At 43.8% G+C, this 23,685-nt stretch overlaps 1 protein-coding gene across 1 annotated transcript; it reads left to right on the forward strand.

The window, feature by feature from the left end:
• Positions 1-688: 688 nt before the first annotated feature.
• On the forward strand, positions 689-2,594 carry LOC137362512 (probable G-protein coupled receptor 139). The gene is made up of 2 exons (XM_068026903.1): positions 689-728; positions 1,687-2,594. Exons 1-2 carry the CDS (start codon positions 689-691, stop codon positions 2,592-2,594), a joined length of 948 nt encoding a protein of 315 aa, XP_067883004.1.
• The last annotated feature ends 21,091 nt before the right edge of the window (positions 2,595-23,685 follow it).

The following is a 23,685-nucleotide window of genomic DNA, read 5'->3' on the forward strand; positions in this document are numbered from 1 at the left end:
GCTCCTTGTGTGCCCTCCTGACTGAACCTGCGTTGGTACCCCGACAGGTAGGTAATGGTCGAGTGGGGCATATGCCTAGCCATGAGTGTCCAGATTGTATTTGAACACAATTCCGCTGCTGCTGATGGCCCACAGCGCCTCATGGATGCCCAATCTTGCATTGCTAGATCTGTTTGAAATCTGTCCCAATTAGCATGGTAGTACTGCCACAAGACACAATGCAGGGTATCCTCAATGTGAAGATGGGACTTCGTCTCCACAAGGATTAAGCATCGGCCACTCCTACCAATACTATCATGGACAGATGCATCAGCAGCAGGCAGATTGGTGAGGACGAGGTCAAGTACGTTTTTCCCTTTTGTTGGTTCCCTCACCACCTGCCGCAGACACAGTCTAGCAGTTATGTCCTTTAGGACTCGGCCACCTCGGTCAGTAGTGGTGCTATCCAGCCTCTCTTGGTAATGGATATTGAAGTCCTCCACCCAGAGTACATTCTGTGCCCTTGCTACCCTCAGTGCTTCCTCCAAGTGTTGTTCAATATAGAGGAGTACTGATTCATTAGCCGAGGGAGGGGCAGTAGTTGGTAATCAGCAGGAGGTTTACTTTCCCATGTTTGACCTGATGCCATGGCACTTCGTTGGGGCTGGAGTCTATGTTGAGGACTCCAGGGCAACTCCCTCCCGACGGCATGCCACTTTTCCGCCACCTCTGCTGCAACTGTCCTGTCGGTGGGACAGGGCACATTCGGGGTTGATGATTGCAGTGTCTGGCACATCCTCTGTAAGGTATGATTCAGTGAGCATGACCGTGTCTGGCTGTTGCTTGACTAGTCTGTGACAGCACTCCCAACCTTGGCACAACCCCAGACATTAGTAAGGAAGACTTTGCAGGGTCGCAGACCTGGGTTTGCCGTTGTAGTTTTCGGTCCTGAGGTCAATGTGAGTGGTCTGGTCCAGTTTCAAACCAGATTGACTTCGTAGTGGTTAGATACAGCTGAGTGGCTTGCTAAGCCATTTCAGAGTCAGCCACATTGCTGTGGCTCTGGATTCGCATGTAGGCCAGGCCAGGTAAGGACAGCAGATTTCCTTCCCTAAAGGACAATAGTGAACAAGATGGGTACTTACAACAATCGGCAATGGATTTATGGCCATCATTAGGCTGGCTTTTATTCCAGATTTATTAATTGAATTCAAATTCTATCTTCTGCAGTGGTGGGATTCGAGCGTCCATGTCCCCAGAACAATACCCTGAGTCTTTGGGTTACTAATCCAGTCACAATACCACAACTCCACCACCTCCCTTATGATTTACAAGTAGCATGTTGCATTAACACAGACCATTTTTATTTCATTTATAATTGTTATAACTTGACATTTCGAAACTCTCGAATACAGATAGTTACTCAAAAAATTGTTTTCTTGTGGGATGTAGTAGCCAAGGGGCAGATTTTGAGATTGTGCGACAGTGTATAACGAGGGATGATGAGGTGGTAGTGGTTTTACTTCATCTCTGATTTTTATGCTCATTGTCTTTAATGGAGAGAGATGTTAAACCAGCTGGCAAACCGCTATCAATATTTTGCATTAGCACGCAAAGTTAAGGTGTAGCCCAATTTCTAATGTGGACATTGCTTCTTTGCATTAATGCATGCCAATAACATCTTTTCTTTTCTGCATTTCCCTGCAGTTAATCTCGTGGCAATTGTGATTCTGTCCTGGGGAAAGTGCGGTCTCTCGAAATGCATCACCTACTACCTGGTGTCCATGGCAGCGGCGGATCTGCTGGCTGTTATCACTGCCGTTATACTCAATCAGATCATTGACATTTACTTTCCCGGAAATTATCTGTCGCTTACTCCAGTATGTCAGATAAAAACCGCCCTGTCATATTTATCTAATGATCTTTCTGTCTGGTTTACCGTCGCATTCACATTTGACCGCTTTATAGCCATTTGTTGCCAGAAGCTGAAAGCAAAATATTGCACCAAGGAAACGGCAGCTGCAATCATAGGCATGGTGCTTATTCTGAGCTGTTTACGAAACATCCCATGGTACTTTGCATATGAACCTCTGTACATACGTAACGGATTGCCCTGGTATTGCAGATTTAGGTCAATCTTTTATACCTCATCACTGTGGCAAGCATTTTCTTATTTCAGCTCCATAGCGACTCCTTTTCTGCCATTTTTCATTATTTTGCTTCTCAATGCTCTAACAGTAAGATATATTCTCATGGCCAACAGAGCCCGCAAGGCACTGAGAGGCAACACCAGATCTGCAAATAATCCTGATCCTGAGATGCAGAACAGAAAGAAATCCATAATTTTACTCTTCAGCATATCAGCCAATTTTATACTGTTATGGCTGACGTATACAATCCATTACGTGTATTATCGAATTACGAATAATTATTCTTACACAGGCTATGATGATCCTGTTTATATCTTTCAAGAGACAGGATATATGCTTCTACTTTTGAGTTGCTGCACGAACACATTTATTTATGCAGTGACTCAGGCTAAATTCAGAGAAGAGTTAAAGAAAATGGTGACATACCCAGTGAGTCAGATTTGCTCAGCATTTTTGTTTCAATAAGCAGAGAAACTAAGGACGTGCTCTAATTACAATTTAATTTTGAACTTAAGAACAGAAGAAAAGGGGGAAGGAGTAGCCAGATGATCAATCCACCATTCAAAAAGATCATGGTGGATTTTCTATAGGAACTCCTCTTTCATGCACTATCACAATAAGCCTTGATTCCGTTAGTGCCCCAAAATATATCGTCCTCGGTCTTGAATATATTCAACGTCTGAGAGTCCGCAGCCCTCTGAGATGGAGAACTTTAAAATTTCACAGCCCTCTAATTGGAAAAAAAACACATCTCGTTTTCTCATCCAAATGGCAAGGTACGTATCCTGAAATACCCCAGTTCTTGACACTGCAGTAGGGGATACAGCTTCTCAACATCTAAGCTGACTTGTCCCCTAAGAATTCGATACGTTTCAAAAAGATCACCTCTCATGTTTCAAAAACCCAGAGGAAATAAGTCTTTTCTAATCCATCCCTCCTCTCAGTACAGCTCTCTCATCCAAGGAAGCAAAGTAGTGAACCGTTATTCCACCATAGCTGTGACAAGCAATTCCTTCGGTAAGGAGACCAAAACTGAAAACAGCATACCAGATGTGAACTCATGAAATCCATGTATAATTGGACCAAGACTTCCTCACACATACTACAAACATAAAGACCAACAAATCATTTTCTGTCCTAATTGTTTGCTGTTTCTGTATGTTACTTTCCTGGGATTTATGAACAAGGACACCATATCACTCTGAAACAGAACCTTTATGAGTGTTCTCATTTCAATTTTGATTCTTCTTATCAAAGAGGTTATTTTCAGATTTCCTTACATTATACTCCATTTCCACCACTTGGCCACACTCCTAACCCCTACATATCCATTTGCAGTCTGTTTGCGTCCTTCTCACAGCATAATTTCCCACCAGCTTTGGATCGTCAGAAAATTTGATAAATCACACTCAGTCCCCTTATCTATGTCATTGCTGTAGATTGCAAACAATTGAGTCCCAAGCACTGACCTGTGCAGCACCCCACTAGGGAAAACCGGGCAACCAATCTTCAGCCTGTGGTAATATATTACCCCCCAGTTCCACAACCCTCCGATTTTGTGTGGTATCCTGTCAAATGCCATTTGAATATCGAAATATATTAGATTTTCTGGTCCTCTCATATCTCCACTGCCAGCTTCATTGTACAAAAGCTCCAATAACTTTGCCAAACACGACGTGCTTCTATAATATGAATTTGTAAGTTCCCTGTTATCACGATCCTAGTGATAGATTCCAACTTTTTGCCCACCAGTGATCTAAGGCTAACAATAGTTGCCTGTTTTCTTTCTCACATCTTTATTGACTGGCGGAGTTGTATTTACGATCAAATATAAAGTATTCCCTTCTCACGCTTCTGGGCTTGTCTGCAGCTTTCGACATATCATTCTGATGAAAGGCCTCTGCTGCATCTTGTGGCAGCGTGAAACTTCCCCAGCTTGGTTCCATTCTTATCGTTCTATGCCAATGCTTTCACTTCTCACTCTCACTCTGTTACCTCTGGAGTTTCTCAGGATCAATTCTTCATCCCCTTCTTTCTTGCTCATCTATATACTAAACTTTGGTGGTATCATCCAAAAACACATCAAGTTCCAAATATATTTCGACGTCAAGCAGCACTATCTCACCAAAACCTACTTGGATTCTTCAACTGACTTTGATGTGTCACATTATGTGCCAACATCCTAGATTCGATGATGAGAAACTTCCTCTGACTAAATATTGGGAAGACTGAGGTATTTTCTTCAGTCTCCAAACGACTCTCTTGGCTCATCTGCTGCTGAAACCCTCATCCATTCCGTTGTTACCCCTGGATCTCACAAATGCGAAAGTATCCTGGCCTGCTCCCATATTCCAGGCTACATAAACTTGTGCTCATCCAAAACTCTGCTATCTGTATCGTAAATCGCTCCAAATATCATTCAGGCATCACCCTCTGCTTGCACTCTGAGAGGCATCACGGTGCCTGGATGCAGGTAAGTATGAGACTGTCTTTTGTCTCCTCATCCCATTGCTCAATGTGTCAGGCCTCTGGTGCAAGGATTTAAACATCCAGTTCTGATGAAGAGTCACGAACCTCAAATTTTAACTCTCCTTCTCTCTCCATAGATGCTGCCAGACCTGCTGAGTATTTCCAGCATTTCTTGATTTTATTTTAAACATCCAGTGCTGCCTCCTCATTATCCTGCTCCATATCCTCCTCATGGTTGAGGACTGGTGATTAATCATGTCACCTTCAGGCACGGCCTCACCCCTCTGCAGGGCTAGATTGTGAAGAGCACAGCAGACCACCATGATATGTGAATCCCTCACTGGAGCCTGCTGCAGTGCTCAATCGGATTGTACCAGACACTTACATCTTGAGCATCCCAATGGCCTGTGCTATGGTCGCTCAGGTGAACCCATGGCAAGTGCTGCTGCAGTGCATGGATTCCTCATAGGCGTCAATAGACATGCCTTCCATGGGTAGTCTCTGCCTCTGAGATTCTATCCCTGATGTCGAGTAGGGGACATGAAAAACAGTGGCAGTTGAGACTGTCGAATTATGTAGGCATCATGGCTGCTTCCCGGGAAATGGGCACACACCTGCAGGAAAAGCTATTGGTGGTCTCAGACCAGTTGAACATTGATGGAAGGAAACCCATGTTGATGCAGGTGGCTGGCTACTCAATTGAAGACTTGATGGTCACATGCACACAAATCTACCGCACCTTGCATGTGGGGGAATAGAGCAATGGCCCAAAAGCTGATGACCCTCTGCCTGACTCTCAGTATCAGTTCATATAGTCATTGAAAAGGGCATTGGTCACCTCCTTGATGCAGTAGTGGTCTGCTGCCTGGGAGACATCACATATGTCCGTGGTGGATCGCTGGAAAGATCCAGGTGCATAAAGGTTAAGTGTCACTCTGATATTCAGGGCCACTGGCATCGGGTGACCACCGAGTCCCATATGTCACAACTTGTCCCCAGCATGGCATATAAGTCAGTGACAGCCTTTCTGCAGAGCCAGCTTCTTCACTGGCAATGCCACTGGGACATTTGGAGGTAGCTGAGGCGAGTCCAGTAAACTCCCTTATGCAGGTGTGCTCTTCTTAGCATGTCTGGCTACTGTTGTGCATGACGTGGCGCTTCACGGGAAATAGGATGGGTCTACAAAGAAAGCATTTATGAGGCCCATGCTGGGTGATAAGTAAGCCTCTGACCACTGTCCTTGCAGGGAAGAAGTTGCCTTGGCATCGTCACCATTGCTACTTCTCTCAGATAGTGCACTGATAGCCTTCGATGTCCAACCTTCCCACGTGATAGTATGGCAACCCAAACCTCTCATCCAGCAGTATGGTCACCCAGCCATCTCACCCGATAGTATGGCTACCAGAACATCTGACCCACCAGTTTGGGCACCTGCCTCTATCATCCAATAGTATGGCTACCCGTGCAGATGACCCAACAATATGACCAAATGTACAGATGACCCAACAGTATGACCACCCATGCCAAACACCTGAAACCAAGCCCATCCGGCCCTGCCACCTGAAACAAAGTCCATATGTGCTGACCACCTGAGCCCATGCCCACCTGGTACTGCTAACCGAGACCAGGCCCACACGTGCAGACCACCCGACAGCAAGCCACCCATGCAGTGTGCACAGCACGCAAGCCGTCAGGGTGATTCACACCCCCCCCTTCCCCTATCCAGTGATGGTCGTGGCTGCCTACCCATCAGGGCACTGAGACCTCACCTCAGTGCCACCACCTTTCAATGGCTGGGAATACGAAGACACATGAGGGCCTCCTGTCGTCCACTTAATCTCAAGCCCCCCCCCCCCAACTGCATTGCGATCAATTGCTTGAAAATTACTTCAAAGTAACTGTTCACAATTTAAATGACAGTCCAATTGCGTTGGGTCAGTGACACAGCTTGCTAATTCTGGAACTGACGTTATCATGCTGGAATTCCGGGTGAACACGTCCAACGCTATTCTCATGAGTATTGCATAGAGTTCTTGTCACGACATTAGAGAAAGGACATAAATGCTCTGGAGAGGTAACAAGGAGATTTACAAGAATGCTGTCAGGGATCGAAAGTTGCAGCTGTGAGGAAAGATTGGATAGACTAGGGCTGTTTTCCACAGAAGAGAGAAGGCTGAGGGGTTACTTAATAGAGGTGTACAAAATTATGAGGGACCTATGCAGGTAGGACCGATATCCCCTAGCGGAGAGGGGGCACAGATTTAAGGTGATTGATAAAAGGGTTAGAGGGGTCTTGAGGAAAAACGTTTTCACCCACAGGGTTGGTGGGTGTCTGGAATCCACTGCCAAGAACGGTGGTGGAGGCAGAAACCCTCAGTTCTTTGAAAACGTACCTGGAGATGCACCCGACGTGCTGTAACCGGCAGTACCATGGACCAGGTGCTGGAAGGTGGGATTAGATTGGGCGACAAGTTTTATCCGCCGGCACGGACAAGACGGACTGACTGTCCTCTTTCTGTGCCGTCATTCTTCTTTGGTTCTATGGTTCTATGGTTCTGTGCTTCCATCCCCGCTCCAAACAGGCACACAAAACTCAGACCATAGCAGCATATACCAGCATATCTAGTGCGTAATTCAATGGAGACTCAATAGATGACTCAGGTACATTTCAAGTAATATTTTAATGCATATTTAAATCCATTTTATTAGACAGTCACATGCTCCTTAGTGGATCTGTTTTTAGATGCGTATTAAATGTGTATATTATTGGTTCCTAAAACACCTAACAAATACATAATACAATAGACGTATCAGTAGCAGTTGTGATTGGAATATAATTAATATTTTACTGGATTTTCCAAAGTAAATAACGGATATTTAAACTGATATTGTGATGGGCGATTACTTTTCAATTAACAAATACATTAATGGATGCTTAAGATGTTGAACCATATTTAGAATGGCAAATTAATGAGTGTTGAATGGTTTTTCTCAGTTGTGTATAGTGCTCCGTGCTCTGTCGTGATGGCAAAACATGTGTCAGCGGTGTTGCTTTCGTGTGCAGAGTTCCGGTGTACATTTGATAATCTAACCTACTAAGGCAAGCCAAATGGAACATGGTTAATTAAACAAGGCCCTGGTCCTGCCAACTCCAGTGTCTCCATTTTCTATAATTCGAAAGAGCAATGCATAACTGTGGTGGGTGACCTGAACTCAACAGCAACCTTGCAAAACAGCAATGCTCCCCCTGATCAAGGGTGAATGATGGCAGTTGATATCGTCCTTTTCGAGTCATACCTCAAAATAGGGTGTCAACCTGGTGAAGCTACACCCGGAATATTTGCATGCCAAATCGCATAAGCGACATGCAATAGACAGAGCTAAGCGATCCCATAACCAATGGATCAGATCTAAGCTCTGCAGTCCTGCCACATCCAGCCGTGAATGGTGGTGAATTAAACAACTTACTGGTGGAGGTGGCTCCACAAATATCCTCATCCTCAATGATGGGGGTGCCCAGCACATCAGTGTGAAAGTTAAGGCTGAAGCATTTGCAACAATCTTCAGCCAGAAGTGCCGACTGGATAATCCATCTCTGCCCTCTCCTGAAGTCCCCAGCATCACAGATGCCAGACTTCAGCCAATTCGATTCACTCCGCATGATGTCAAGAAACGACTGAAGACACTGGATACTGCAAAAGCTATGGGCCCTGACAATATTCCGGCAATAGTACTGAAGACCTGTGCTCCAGAAATTGCCGCGCCCAGAGCCAAGCTGTTCCAGTATAGCTACAACACTGTCATTTACCCTGCAATGTGGAAAATTGCCCAGGTATGTCCTGTCCACAAAAAGCAGGACAAGTCCAACCCGGCCAATTACCGCCCCATCAGCCTACTCTCAATCATCAGTAAAGTGATGGAAGGTGTCATCAACAGTGCCTCAAGCGGCACCTGCTGAGCAATAACCTGCTCAGTGACGCTCAGTTTGGGTTCCGCCAGGGCCACTCAGCTCCTGACCTCATTACAGCCTTGGTTGAAACATCGAACAAAGAACTGAACTCAAGAGGTGAGGTGAGAGTGACTGCCCTTGACATCAAGGCAACATTTGGCCGAGTATGGCATCAAGGAGCCCGAGCAAAACTGAGGTCAATGGGAATCAGGGAGAAGAACCTCTGCTGACTGGAGTCATACCTAGCGCAAAGGAAGATGGTTGTGGTTGTTTGAGGTCAATCATCTGAGCTCCAGGACATCACTGCAGGAGTTCCTCAGGGTAGTGTCCTGGGCCCAACCATCTTCAGCTTCTTCATCAATGACCCTCCTTCAATCATAAGGTTAGAAGTGATGATGTTCGCTGATGATTGCACAATTTTCAGCACCATTCGTGACTCCTCAGATACTGACGCAGTCTGCGTAGAAATGCAGCAAGACCTGGACAATATCCAGGCTTGGGTTGATAAGTGGCAAGTAACATTCACGCCACACAAGTGCCAGGCAATGACCATCTCCAACAAAAGAGAATCTATCCATCTTCCATTGGCATTCAACGGCATTACCATCGCTGAATCCCCCACTATCAACATCCGGGGGGTGGGGGGGGGGGGGGGGGGTGGTGGTTACCACTGACCAGAAACTGAACTGGAGTAGGCATATAAATACCGTGGCTACAAGAGAAGGTCAGAGGCTAGGAATCCTGAGGCGAGTAACTCACCTCCTGACTCCCCAAAGCCTGTCTACCATCTACAAGGCACAAGTCAGGACTGTGATGGAATACTCTCCACATGCTTGGATGGGTGCAGCTCCAACAGCACTCAAGAAGCTTGACACCATCGAGGACAAAGCAGCCCACTTGATTGGCACCCCATCTGCAAGCAATCACTCCATCCACCACCAACGCACAGTGGCAGCAATGTGTACCATCTACAAGATGCACTGCAGCAATGCACCAAGGTTCCTTAGACTGCACCTTCCAAACCCGCGACCTCTACCAACTAGAAGGACATGGGCATCAAATACATGGGAACACCACCACCTGCAATTCCCCTCCAAGTCACACACCATCCTGACTTGGAACTTTTTCGCCGTTCCTTCACTGTCGCTGGGTCAAAATCCTGGAACTCCCTTCCTAACAGAACTGTGGGTATACCTACCCCAAATGGATTGCAGCGGTACAAGAAGGCAGCTCACCACCACCTTCTCAAGGGCAATTAGGGATTGGCAATAAATGCTGGCCTGGCCAGTGATGCCTACATCCCATGAATGAATAAAAAATAATAATAGAGAGTTGCAGCACTGAAACAGGCCCTTCGAGTCTGTGCCAACCAACAACTACCCATTTATTCTCATCCTACGTTCCCTACCACTCTCGTACCTACGCAAGGGGCAATTTATAATGTCTAATTTATCTATCGAACTACAAATATTTGGCTGTGGGAGGAAGCCACCCAGTCACAGGGAAAACGCACAAACTCCACACAGGCAGTACCCAGAGCTGAACCCAGACTGCTGGAGCTGTGAGGCTGCCGTGTTAACCGCTGTGCTACTGTGCTGCTTGTGTGCTACTGTGCAACAAAATACTACACTCAGGGTTTTCAAATATATCTTTCTATTTCTAGTGAGTTTCTCCTCTGTTTTTGATTTATATTGTAATACCTGTGCTTCAGCAGAAATCAATCTATGAGCAACGTTGACAAATATTTGCAGGTTTCAGGGGTACTGATAAGAGATGCAGTGGTTCAGAGCCTGAACACAGAAATGTTCAGACATTAGAGCAGCAGCACAGGTTATTCAGTCCTGCCAGTCTCTGTTACTGTTCATACTTCACAACTTGTCTTTCAGCATGTCATATAAGTCAGTAACTGTCTCTCTGCAGAGCCGCAGCCTTCACTGGCAATGTCACTTGGACATTTGGAGGTAGCTGAGGCGAGGACAATAAACTCTCTGATGTAAGTGTCCTCTTCTTGGCATGGCCAGCTGCTGTTGTGCTTGCTGTGGAGCTTCATGGGAAATGGGATGGGGTTCACAAAGATAGGGTGTGTGAGACCCACGCCAGGTGATCAGTCGGCCCCCAGACCACTGTTGTTGCAAAGATGAAATTGCCTTGGCATCTTCACCATTGCTACTTCTCTCAGATTATGCACTGATAACCCTCAGTGCCCAACCTTCTCACCCGATAGTACGGCAGTCCAGACCTCTCACCCAGCAGTATGGCCACCCAAAAGTCTCACCCGATAGTATGGCCACCCGTCTATCCACCAGTCTGGGCACCTGCCTCTCTCATGCAACAGTATGCCCACAGTTCAGATGACCCAACATTATGGCCACAAGTACAGATGACCTAATTGTATGGTCACCCTTGCCAAATCCTGATACCAAGCCCATCCTGCCTTGCCACCTGAAACCAAGTCCACCTGCGCCAACCACCTGAGACCATGCCCATCTGGCACTGCCACCCGAGACCAGGCCCACCCATGCAGAATGCATAGCATGTACGCCGGCAGGGGAGATTCACTCCCCCCTCTTCCCGTATCAATTGATGGTCATGGCTGCCTACCCATCAGATTAGTGAGCCTTCACCTCGGTGCCAGCACCTTTCAATGGCCTGGAATCCATAGGCACATGAGGGCCTCCTGTGGTTCACTTAATCAAAAGACACCCGAGTGAATTGGCGTCAATTGCAGCAAATGTCTTATAAGTGACTGCTACAGAATTTAAATGGCAGTCCCATTGCGTCGGGTCGGTGACACCTTGATGCTTTCCCGCAACTGAATAAGTCTGGCACTGAGGTCACAACGTTGGATTTCTGGGTGAACACATCCAACGATATTCTTCCGCCCCTCATGCATCCATTCCAGCTCCAAATGGCACACTAAGTTCAGCCCACAGAAGGCTATCACTCCTAATCGCATGTGCCTGCTCAGTTTCCAAATTCATTTATTTCTGATGCCTTTAACCACTTTTCAGACCTATTTTTAAATGTCCACATAAGGATTTATTTGCAAGGCACTGACAAAAAATAAAACTGCCATTGTTGGTTGAACATCTAATGCAAAAACCGAACATTGTTTCTATTGAAAGCAAATGAAATGAAACTCGGGAGATTGCTAGAATGAACAATTGATCTGGAATTTTTCACTTGGGTGGCAAGTTCAAATTCCACCTCAATCTCATTCTATTCCATTTGTCCCATTGCTTCCTAAGTTTCAGCAACTCATTAAAATCATCCCAACATCCATTTTATCTTAACACGTCTTGACACAATTTCTAAAGACAATGAAGTGGTAAATTTTAGTTTGAACGCTGTTAAGCGATGTAGAATGGTAGAGAAACCTAGGGGTTCAGGTTCATAAAACAATGAGACGAGGGTGACTGCCCTTGATGTTTAGGCTGCATTTAACCTATTTGTGGCTCCAAGGAACTCAAATACAACTGTAGTCAATAGGAGTGGGTGGGCCATGGAGGGTAGGGGGAAATCACTCCACTGGCTGGAGACCTACCAGTCATAAAGGAAAATGAGTATGGTTGCTGGAGGGCAGGTAGTCATACTTCCTCTGATTACTTTCTGCACCATAAAAATAACCAGAGGTGATATTTATAATGCAATTGCAACTGACTTACAAACAACGACCAAAGTGATTCCACGGACATGTAGGCCACGTTCTGACTGTATGAACTGCAGATTATGCAAACAATTCAGCAAAAAAAAGGACCTTGAACAAATAGTAACAGGGCAACAGCTTTGATTCCATTCTCTCTTCGGCATTCTACTGAGTTACGATTGGGATTAATTCCATTCACAGTGCTTGTAATACAGGGTGACGATGGCTATACAGAAGTGGAACTGCAGTTGATTCTCGCAATCAAAACCAATTGTTAATAAAGGATTATGTAGACAATTGCAATTTTCTCATGACTGGGAAAGGTGATGGATATATCCACCATGAAGACACGTGAAATTGGAGCCATTACATCTTACTGAAAACTCTCTCTCTATATATATGAAATTTAGTTATGCAATGAGTTTGATATAACTCTGCCCCCCTCGAACACTGCACATATGACGATGTGAATGGGCATTTTTGAGAGAATAATGGTAACCTCATTTTTGATGGTTGAAAGATTTAATTTACAATCACATATTCTTTCCAATGTATTGCCATTAGCTTTTTAGAATGCTATCAGGTTGGGGTTAAATTTTTGATGAAATATTCTTTGCAAGTTTAAAGCATTGCTACACTTAAACATCTCTGTATAATTACTACTGGAATTCATAAGGGGTTACGGTACGGCCGTCGACTTCCAGTTTTTTTTTGGAATTGATGTTGCAAAAGTTTCATCAACATCAGTCAGTTTATGAAAGGCTGGACTGACTGCTATGGAAGTGTATTGAAGACGGCACAGTGGTGCAGTGGTTAGCACTACAGCCTCACAGCTCCAGCAACCTGCGTTCAGTTCTGGGTACTGCATGTGCTGAGTTTGCAAATTCTCCCTGTGTCTGCATGGGTTTCTGCCAGGTGCTCCAGTTTCGTCCCACAGCAAATGACTTGTAGGTTGATAGGTAAATTGGCGATTACAAGTTGCCCTAGTGTCGGTAGGAGAATTGTGGGGATGTGATAGAGAATATGGGGTTAATGTAGAATTAGTATGAATGGGTGGTTGTTGGTCGGCGCGGACTCGGTGAGTCAAAGGGCCTGTTTCAGTGCTGTCCCTCCAGAAAAATAAGTATAGAGACGATTGCAAGCACAATACAGAACACATATCTCAACAGTTTTCAAATACAATGAACAACTTTTAAAATATTCAAGGACAGGGATGGAAATCAGCCAGATAAAATGAAGAATTTAGATTTCTATTTTACAAGTTTGAGATAAGCAGCTGAAAAAAATCGTTTTTGAAATCTCTTTTGTTTTCACACACAGCAATTGAGTCCCATCCTCACAAAACCACATACTACTGTACCAATTTGATGTGCATATTTTTGTTATAAAATAATTATAATTGCATTATGATAGTTGCAGTGAGAAGTACGCTAAAGCACGTGAACTGGTCCCATGAATTTCTTCGGCCTGGATACAGTGGAATTTGTGTGTTGTCATAGTGACCAAAGGAGCAGGGGCAGTGGAAACTTATCCCATGTAGATACATTCCTGTAATTTAAACACGGGTTTAAATAATAGGTTGCAACTAATTTTCTCCTTTTGAAAGACTAGGCAAACCTGGTCTTGCATGCTGTCTTCACAGAGGCGGGGATGTTGTTTGTTCAGTTCTTTCATTCGTCATCAGTGCTTCAGAAATTTGAATTTGAATTACAGTGAAAGACAATGATGGATTTTCGGACGGGTGGGTCGGAGATCCAGCGATATAATCATTAACATTTATTATACTCCCTGACTAGTACATTGCTGAAATTATCGAAAGTGGAACTTCAACACGTTTCACATGGGAAGCAGTGCAATTTTTCTAAAGCCCACATGCATCCTATAAATCTTGCCTCTTCTAAGTTAGCTGTGATTGACACAGTTTTACATTTTCCAACAGTTCACTAATGAGTTGAACAGATTGGGTTGGGTTTTGTTTTCTTGCAATTATCTGGTACTGACTTTCGGCAGTGGAGATGTCAGACATATATTGGAGAGATGCGTTCTGGTCTCCATCTTTGAGCGACAACAAGAATATACTGAAAGTATTTCCTCTCGTCTTTGTGTGGCAGGTGCTGTGTAAAAAAGTTGAAAGATTCTTTCCAACCTATTTGGTATCCAGCAACTGTATGTGTCATAGGAAGATGCTGTCTGGTCTCTATAGACGAGTGGGTGTAGAAACATTGCGAACATTGCTTCTAATTGTTATGCGTTAGGGACAGTGCAGAACTTTCTGGTCGCTGTGTTGTCCAGGTCGTATCCATATCGTGAGAGGATTTTTGCTGCGTGTATAGATTGGCAAACAACCTCCAGATCAGCCTCAGAGTTTGTACCAACTGCTCCCCCATTTGGGCCACCAGACTGATTCTGAATGGAACTTGGTCATACATGTTCCCATTTAGTGTGGGTACCGAACTTTTTTCTATAAATCCTCGCAGAATGATAGACATTTACAGACGGCACACGAGGAGGTCATTCAGTCCAGTGTGTCTGCACCGGCAATCTCTTCAATCTATTTCCATCTCCTAGTTCTAGTGAACGCAATTAACAACGGGTAACAAGCATTGTGTATCCTGAATGTTGCCAAACTGATCAGTTTGGTCGGACCTGTTGGTTCACTCAATTTGTTTCAATTTATTTTCCAGCTGTATTTGTGTTTGGGACAAAACTTCAAAGACATTTTCCACACTCCAAACCTCATAACGAAATTTGAAAAAAAAAAGTACTTCAACAAGGAGAGCAGAATTTTGGTTAATTTCTTCTAAATTCGAGAGCTTGACTGTGAATGTAAAAAGTTAAATGGATTCGACAGAATTCTGTCATCACCACATCTAACGGTTTACTCTGAAACAGTTCTTATCTCTGATGTCACTAATTAAGGAAGGTGCGGAAACCACACCTCTGCAGACTGCAGCACCCAAACAGGTTAGTCACAAGTCTCCAACATACACCTCGTATTAGCTGCCAGAAAGTTAAATATGTGTGATATGACAGTCAGCCAGTGTAGATGGTGCTCTTGATGCAGATGCCAATATATTAATGCACAAATAACGATACATTAGATTGTTTGTGTTTGAGGTGGAGATATATGTTGTTTCAGCATTAAGTATTACTATATCAACGGTCATATATACCCTAACATCATATTCATTAATAGTTGATCACAGGCAGCCCATATGCAAGCTGCCTACATCACCAAGGAATCTTCCTGAAGACGCACTGTTCCTACAGATCCATAGACACCGAATACTGACTACCGAGATTGCCCAGTGCTGAATAGCAAATTAAACCAAACTGCGACTGGCACGAAGAATGCAGAAACTTGAATGTTCTTAAGTATTCTTCATGTTGAGAGTGAAATCGGCAGTTGTGTCCAAGCATGATGACTTGCACGTTTGTTTCTCTCATGACATTGACAATAGGTACATTTCTTATATTTTTTTTTACAATGTATACAGCAGTTGAATTCATCTTTCTGGAATAGTTAAGAACAGCACCTAATAGAAATGAGTTTCGATTATTGATGTTAGAACCATTGGAAATACGAACTATATGTATGATTAATGCATTATTTATGGGGGGAATGTTGCATTTGACTGCCTATTAAGAAAATATTTAAATGTTGTGCATTGCTAATTATAGAACATGGAACATGGAACATTACAGCGCAGTACAGGCCCTTCGGCCCTCGATGTTGCGCTGACCTGTAAAACCATCTGACCTACGCTATTCCATTTTCATCCATATGTCTACCCAATGACCACTTAAACGCCCTTAAAGTTGGCGAGTCTACTACTGTTGCAGGCAGGGCATTCCACGCCCTTACTACTCTCTGAGTAAAGAAACTACCTCTGACATCTGTCCTATATCTTTCACCCCTCAACTTAAAGCTATGTCCCCTCGTGTTTGCCATCACCATCCGAGGAAAAAGACTCTCACTATCCACCATATCTAACCCTCTGATTATCTTATATGTCTCTATTAAGTCACCTTTCCTCCTCCTTCTCTCCAACGAAAACAACTTCAGGTCCCTCAGCCTTTCCTCGTAAGACCTACCCTCCATACAAGGCAACATCCCAGTAAATCTCCTCTGCACCCTTTCCAAAGCTTCCACATCCTTCCTATAATGCGGCGACCAGAACTGCATGCAATACTCCAGGTGTGGCCGCACGAGAGTTTTGTACAGCTGCAGCATGACCGCGTGGCTCCGAAACCCGATCCCCCTACTAATAAAAGCTAACACACCATATACCTTCTTAACAGCCCTATTGACCTGGGTGGCAACTTTCAGGGATTTATGTACCTGGACACCAAGATCTCTCTGCTCATCTACACTACCAAGAATCTTCCCATTAGCCCAGTACTCTGCATTCCTGTTACTCCTTCCAAAGTGAATCACCTCACACTTTTCCGCATTAAACTCCATTTGCCATCTATCAGCCCAGCTCTGCAGCCTATCTATGTCCCTCTGTAACCTACAACATCCTTCAGCACTATCCACAACTCCACCGACCTTCGTGTCATCCGCAAATTTACTAACCCACCCTTCTGCACCCTCATCCAGGTCATTTATAAAAATGACAAACAGCAGTGGCCCCAAAACAGATCCTTGCGGTACACCACTAGTAACTAAACTCCAGGATGAACATTTGCCATCAACCACCACCCTCTGTCTTCTTTCAGCTAGCCAATTTCTGATCCAAAGCTCTAAATCACCTTCAATCCCATACTTCTGCCTTTTCTGCAATAGCCTACCGTGGGGAACCTTATCAAATGCCTTACTGAAATCCATATACACCACATCCACGGCTTTACCCTCATCCACCTGTTTGGTCACCTTCTCGAAAAACTCAATAAGGTTTGTGAGGCACGACCTACCCTTCACAAAACCGTGCTGACTATCGCTAATGAACTTATTCTTTTCAAGATGATTATAAATCCTATCTCTTATAACCTTTTCCAACATTTTACCCACAACCGAAGTAAGGCTCACAGGTCTATAATTACCAGGGCTGTGTCTACTCCCCTTCTTGAACAAGGGGACAACATTTGCTATCCTCCAGTCTTCCGGCACTATTCCTGTCGACAATGACGACATAAAGATCAAGGACAAATGCTCTGCAATCGCCTCCCTGGCTTCCCAGAGAATCCTAGGATAAATCCCATCTGGCCCAGGGGACTTATCTATTTTCACACTTTCCAAAATTGCTAACACCTCCTCCTTGTGAACCTCAATCCCATCGAGCCTAGTAGTCTGTATCTCATTATTCTCCTCGACAACATTTTCTTTCTCTACTGTAAATACTGACAAAAATATTCATTTAACGCTTCCCCTATCTCCTCTGATTCCACACACAACTTCCCACTACTATGCTTGATTTGCCCTATTCTAACTCTAGTCATTCTTTTATTCCTGATATATCTATAGAAAACCTTAGGGTTTTCCTTGATCCTATCCGCCAATGACTCCTCGTGTCCTCTCCTCGCTCTTCTTAGCTCTCCCTTTAGATCCTTCCTGGCTAGCTTGTAACTCTCAAGCGCCCAAACTGAGCCTTCACTTCTCATCCTAACATAAGCCTTCTTCTTCCTCTTGACAAGCGCTTCAACTTCTTTAGTAAACCACGGCTCCCTCGCTCGACAACTTCCTCCCTGCCTCACAGGTACATACTTAGATGTTTCAGTAAGAACAGAGAAGATGGTAAAAAGGGGGGGTGGTGGCATTGTTAATCAAGGAGAGTACTGCGGCGGCAGAAAGGACGTTTGTGGACTCGTCTACTGAGGTAGTATGGGCCGAGGTTAGAAACAGGAGAGGAGAGGTCACCCTGTTGGGAGTTTTCTATAGACCTCCAAATAGTGCCAGAGATGTAGAGGAAAGGATAGCGAAGATGATTCTCGATAGGAGCGAGAGTAACAGGGTAGTTGTTATGGGGGACTTTAACTTCCCAAATATTGACTGGAAATTGGGATTTTGACTTGGGATTAAAGTACTCATAGATAGGGTCGAGTAGCAATAAGGAAGGACATCCTCAGGAGCAGATGCAAAGGCCCAGGCCTGAGGGGAGGAGCAAGGCACAGGAAGCCAACGAAGGGCATACTCTCAGCATCATGTGTAGAGCTGAAGAAGAAGCTATCTGGACATTTCAGAGATGCAGTGTTAGGCTGTTGCTTGATTAGTCAGTGGGCAGCTCTCCCAAGTTTGGTACAAACCTCCAGATGTTAGTACCTCCAGATATTAATAAGGGGTTCTTTGTAGTGCCACTGGACTGGGTGTGCCGTTGTAATTTCCGGTGCCGAGTTATAAGGCGGATAATCCATCCCATTTCATTCCTTTTAGGCTTTTCCCTAGTAGCCTGGTACATCTGAATGGCTTTTTAGGCCATTTCAGATGGCAGCTAAGGATCAAATGTATTCCAGAACAGGTAAGGATGGCAGATTTACTTTCTTAAAGGGCATTATTATACCAGGTCGGTTTTACAGGAATTGATAGTTTCATGATTAGTTTTTTAAATTCCAGATTTATTAATTGCATTTAAATTCCACAAAATGGGATTTGAACCCGTGTACTCACAGCATTAGCCTGGGCCTCTGGATTGTTAGTGCAGTGACATTGCCACTACGCCATCGCCTCCCCTGATCGGGTTTCGAAATGATGGACCCCTTATCCTAAGATTTGTGCTCCGTATCCCAGATTCCTCTGTCAGGGGGAAGAACCTCACAGTGTCTACCATCGCAAGCCCTTCAGAACCGTGTATGTTTCAATGAGATTGCCTTTAATTTTTCGAAACTGCAGAGAGAATAGGCCCAATTTGCTCATCCTGTCCTCATAGAACAATAGTCTCATCTGAGACACCAATCTAGTGAAGGTTTTCTGTACCACCTCCAAGACAAGTATATCCTGTCTTAGATACGGAGAGAAAACTGTGCACAGTGCTGCGGTTATGGTCTCATTAAAGTCCATTCAATTGTAGCAAGATTTATTTATTCTTGTACTCCGGTCTCCTTGCAATAAAGGCAACTTGTCATTTGCCTTCCTAATTGCTTGTCGTACCTGCATACTAACTCTCTATATTCCTTGTACGAGTACACCCAATTTTCTTTGAAAATCAGCATTTAAAAGTTACATGCCTTTAAAACAAAGATTACAAAGATTAGTTTTTCTCTTCTTATGACTAACGAATAACGTCACACCTTCCACATTATACTTCATCTGTTGCCTGTTGCCCACTCACATAACCTGTCTATACCTCTTTGCAACCTCTGTGTATCATCCTGACCGCTTACATTCCCACCTAGCTTTGGATTGTCAGCAACCTTGGATACATTTCTCTTGCTGTCTTCATCGAGTTATTGATATAGTATGGAAACCGTCTTTAACATTTATTTTATTCCCTCCAACCCACTTTGGAAACGCCTTAAACTTTCCCCTTTTCAATTCGTTCTTGACACCCGATTTAGTCCTCTTATTAAAAAATCATTTTAGCATCTCCTTTTTAAACTTGTTTTATAAACATCCTTTAAAAAAATCCTTTTTAGATTCCTTTTTAATCCACATTTTCAATCCCCTTTGTTAACTCCTTGTGAACCCATTTTCAAGCGTATTAGTAAGTCATTACTTAAGAGAGACATACCCATGCACACAGGGAGTGAAGGAGATGGAGAGAGAGAAAGAAAAGGAGGGGACAGGCAGTGAGAAATCGAGGGAGGGAAAAAGATAGCGAAAGAAGAGAGAGAAAGCGGCAGTGTAAAAGAATGAGACTGAGGTGAAGTGAAAAATAGGGAGTGAGAGGCACATATAGAGAAAGAGGCAAAAAGGAGGCGAAGGGAGAGGAAAAATATTCAGTGAGAGAGCATTCGATGCATACATTACATAGAATTGCATGCCATTTTTATGGTCCACAGCAATTTCCTCCCACCAGTCTTCATCTAAGTATCAGCATTTTCTTCTGTCCCTTGCTCCCTCATGTATGTATTTAGATTTCCCTTCAATGCATTTATGCCATTCGGCTCAACAGCTCGTACTAGTAATTCCTATATCTTAACCTTGCTCGAGGTAAAGAAATTATCCAACCTCCACATCCAAAGGAACATCCTCCGCCTTTTCCACCTCCCCAGCGTGATGCCACCACCAAACGCATCTTACCCTCCCCTGTCAGCATTCTGAAAGAAGCATTCCCACTAGGACACCGTGGTCCATACCTCCATTACCCCCGACACCTCGTCCCCTTCCCACGGCACCTTCCTATGCAATTTACGGAGGTTTAATACCTGCTGTTTTACCTTCTCTCTCCTCACTATCCAAGGCCCTAAACATTCCTTTCAGGTGAAGAAGCAATTACTTGTGCTTCTTTCAATTTAGTATACTGTATTCAGTGTTCACAATGCGATCTTTTCTACATTGGGGAGAACAAACACAGTCAGAAAACATGACCCCGAGCTTCCAGTCGCTTGCCTTTCAACACAGCCGCCCACCACCACCCCCCCCCCCCCCACCTCCACCGCCAGCTCTCTTGCACCCATCTCTGCCCTGCACCTGCTGTAATATTCCAGTGATCATCAACGCAAGCTCCAAGAAAAGCAGCTCATTTTTCGATTAGCAACGCTACAGCCTATCGGACTGAAAATTGAGTTCAATAATTTCAGAGCATACTGGCCCTTTTCTATTTTTATTTTATTTTATTTTGTTTCATCATTTTTTACCATGTGCCTGCCAACTTTTTTTTTGACATGTTGATGCTTTTGGTTAGGACTGTTCATTACTCTGTCATTAACACTCTCTCTGCACGAATGCTTGATATTTCACCACAAAATTAGCACACTCCCTTTGTCTTTACCCCATGACCTCTCTGTCAGTTAATCTCTCCTGCCCCCTGTCCCATCACATACCATTCCTTTGGTTCCCTTCTCCCCCAACCCTCGATTCACTTGCTTAAAACTTATTACATTTCTAACCATTGCTGGTTCCGATGAAAAGTTAACGACTTGAAATGTAAACTCTGCTTCTCTTTCCACAGATACTGCCCGATCTGCTGAGTATATCCAGTACTTTCTGTTTTTATTTCATATTTCCTGCATCCGCAGTATTTTGTTTTTATTATAGTCGGAATATTATTCCTGTATTCACTACTAGATTTATGGTGACGATCTTATACGTACAGCCCCTAATTTTGCAATCCCGCACACTTGAAAAACTATTTTCTACATGTACCAGTTCACATTTCGTCATAATGTTCGAGATTTCTGTGAATGTGAAGTATTTGAAAGAGAGAGAGTAACAGTGAGACTGTGACTCAGAGAGAGGGAGGCAGAATGTAAGTGGATTGGATGGTCACACCAATGCACAATTTAGTTTTACTGATTAGTTTAGAGATACTTCTTCAATTTGCATCCCCAGTTAGTTTTACAGACCGCCACTGGATACATATACAGAACGAATGCTATCCAGCATTAGAAAACTCGACGGCAAGTAGAACAAAACTTATTTCAAAATTCTCTCTGTGCCGGTCAACAAGCACCTGCACATTTCTCCAGACAGGATGCACATCGTGGACCAAGACCTGGATTCTGCTAATGTTTGCTGGAATAACACCACCTTCGCTTAGATTCTGATCCAGAGCATTCCCAAACGATCATTGTCATAAACACGTCTCGATTTCGGATGTGTGGTCAGGTCTTAGGTTCGGTGCACTTTTACTGACTGGTTTAGTGATGTGTGTTTAAACTGAGGACCCAGTTCAGCTTAACTAATTGGTCTTGTATTTTGTTTTCAGACATTGAGGAGCATTTATTGAGGTGACGGTGTTGGGGTCCTAAAACTCATTCCTGAAAGGGCAATAGAGACAGAAGACATCAATGCACATAAAATAAAAACTTGGATATGCACTGAAAGTGCCTGCAAGTCTATGGACCAAGAGTTGAAAATGAGGTTAGGCTGGATAGCTGTTTTATTTGGCTTCACTGAGACTATGGTTCAAATGACTCCTTCTCTGCTGTGAATTTCAATGATTCTGTGCCCCGTGTTGTTTTCGTTTTTGTTTAGATCCGAGGCAGAATTTAGCTTTCACACTGGTTGTTCATTTGATCCATCCTCAGCCTCTTGCCATTGTCCAGATTCGGAACAAGTTAGTGTCTCGTCTATTCTTCCTTCTTTATTTTGTATATTTACACCAAGTGCTAGTACAGCTCCAGTGCAGTGTTGTGAAGTATTCGGTTCTATTTAGAGCCCAAGTGATTGTGGTTACTGATTTCCACCTGGCTCCTGCTATCTGTGACGTCCTTGGGTGCAAATTTTATCGGCCAGTGAAATCAGAATGAGATTAATTGTGGTCAGGCAGCATCCGGTTAAACTCTGTGCTGCATCCTGAAGGGATCTGTTATATTTGCAATTCCATGTTGAATCTGCAGTACAAAGTAAGAGCACAGAACACCAATACTGGAATATATCTACATAATAATCTAATACTTTTCAATAATTGCCTCATTATTGTGCTGTCTGTCGGCGATCAATTTTTAACACTTTAGCTTCCGAGCCCATAAATTATGGGGTCAAATCCGACGACAGACTTGAGCACAAAATCAAAGTTGGCACCTCAGAACAGTATAGAGCACTGCACTATTGATGGTGCATCCTTTCAGAAACTAGGACTCTGTTTACATCTCAGGTGGATATAAGCGTTTCCATGCCACTGTTCAAAGAGCAACAAAACAGTTTCCCCATTGCCTTGAACAATATTTATCTTCAAACAGCATCAGTAAACAGAGACCTGGGCTATGCACAAATTCATTACAACGTTTCCTACATTACAAGTGTGATTGTACTTCAAAATTGCTTAATTGACTTTAAAGCACTTGGAAATGTCCTGAGGTCAACAAAGGTAAAAATGAAAATGCTGGAAATACTAAGCAGGTCTGGCCGCAGAGAACCAAAGTTAACGTTTCATTTCTGTGAACTTTGCTCAGAATGGAAGTTCTGATGAAAAACGGAAATCAAAGTTATTTTATCAGGTTCCAAGTATTGAAAATAGGTCTGCCCCAACGCACTATATATTCCACCACCCACCACTAACAGCTAACTAGGAAATGAGGTCATACATTCCAAACACAGTGGACGTGGCATACTTTAAATCCAATTAATTCGCAGAGTGTTCCAGGAAATGGCAATGAGGGTGTCTTGAGTAGTAAATGGAACATTAACCATTATTCCTGGCATTCTCGTTGTGTTCAATTGAAGGCTCATTGTCCCATTTTCTACTGCAACATATGTATAATTTAACTCAACCAAAACAAGAAATGCTGGAATCACTCAGCAGGTCTGGCAGCATCTCTGGAAAGAGAAGCAGAGTTAACGTTTCGGGTCAGTGACCCTTCTTCGGAACTGACAAATATTAGAAAAGTCACAGATGATAAGCAAGTGAGGTGGGGGAGGGGCAAGAGATAACAAAGGAGAAGGTGCAGAT

The sequence above is a fragment of the Heterodontus francisci genome, unplaced genomic scaffold (assembly GCF_036365525.1).
Source record: "Heterodontus francisci isolate sHetFra1 unplaced genomic scaffold, sHetFra1.hap1 HAP1_SCAFFOLD_571, whole genome shotgun sequence".
In the NCBI taxonomy this organism is placed as follows: domain Eukaryota; kingdom Metazoa; phylum Chordata; class Chondrichthyes; order Heterodontiformes; family Heterodontidae; genus Heterodontus; species Heterodontus francisci.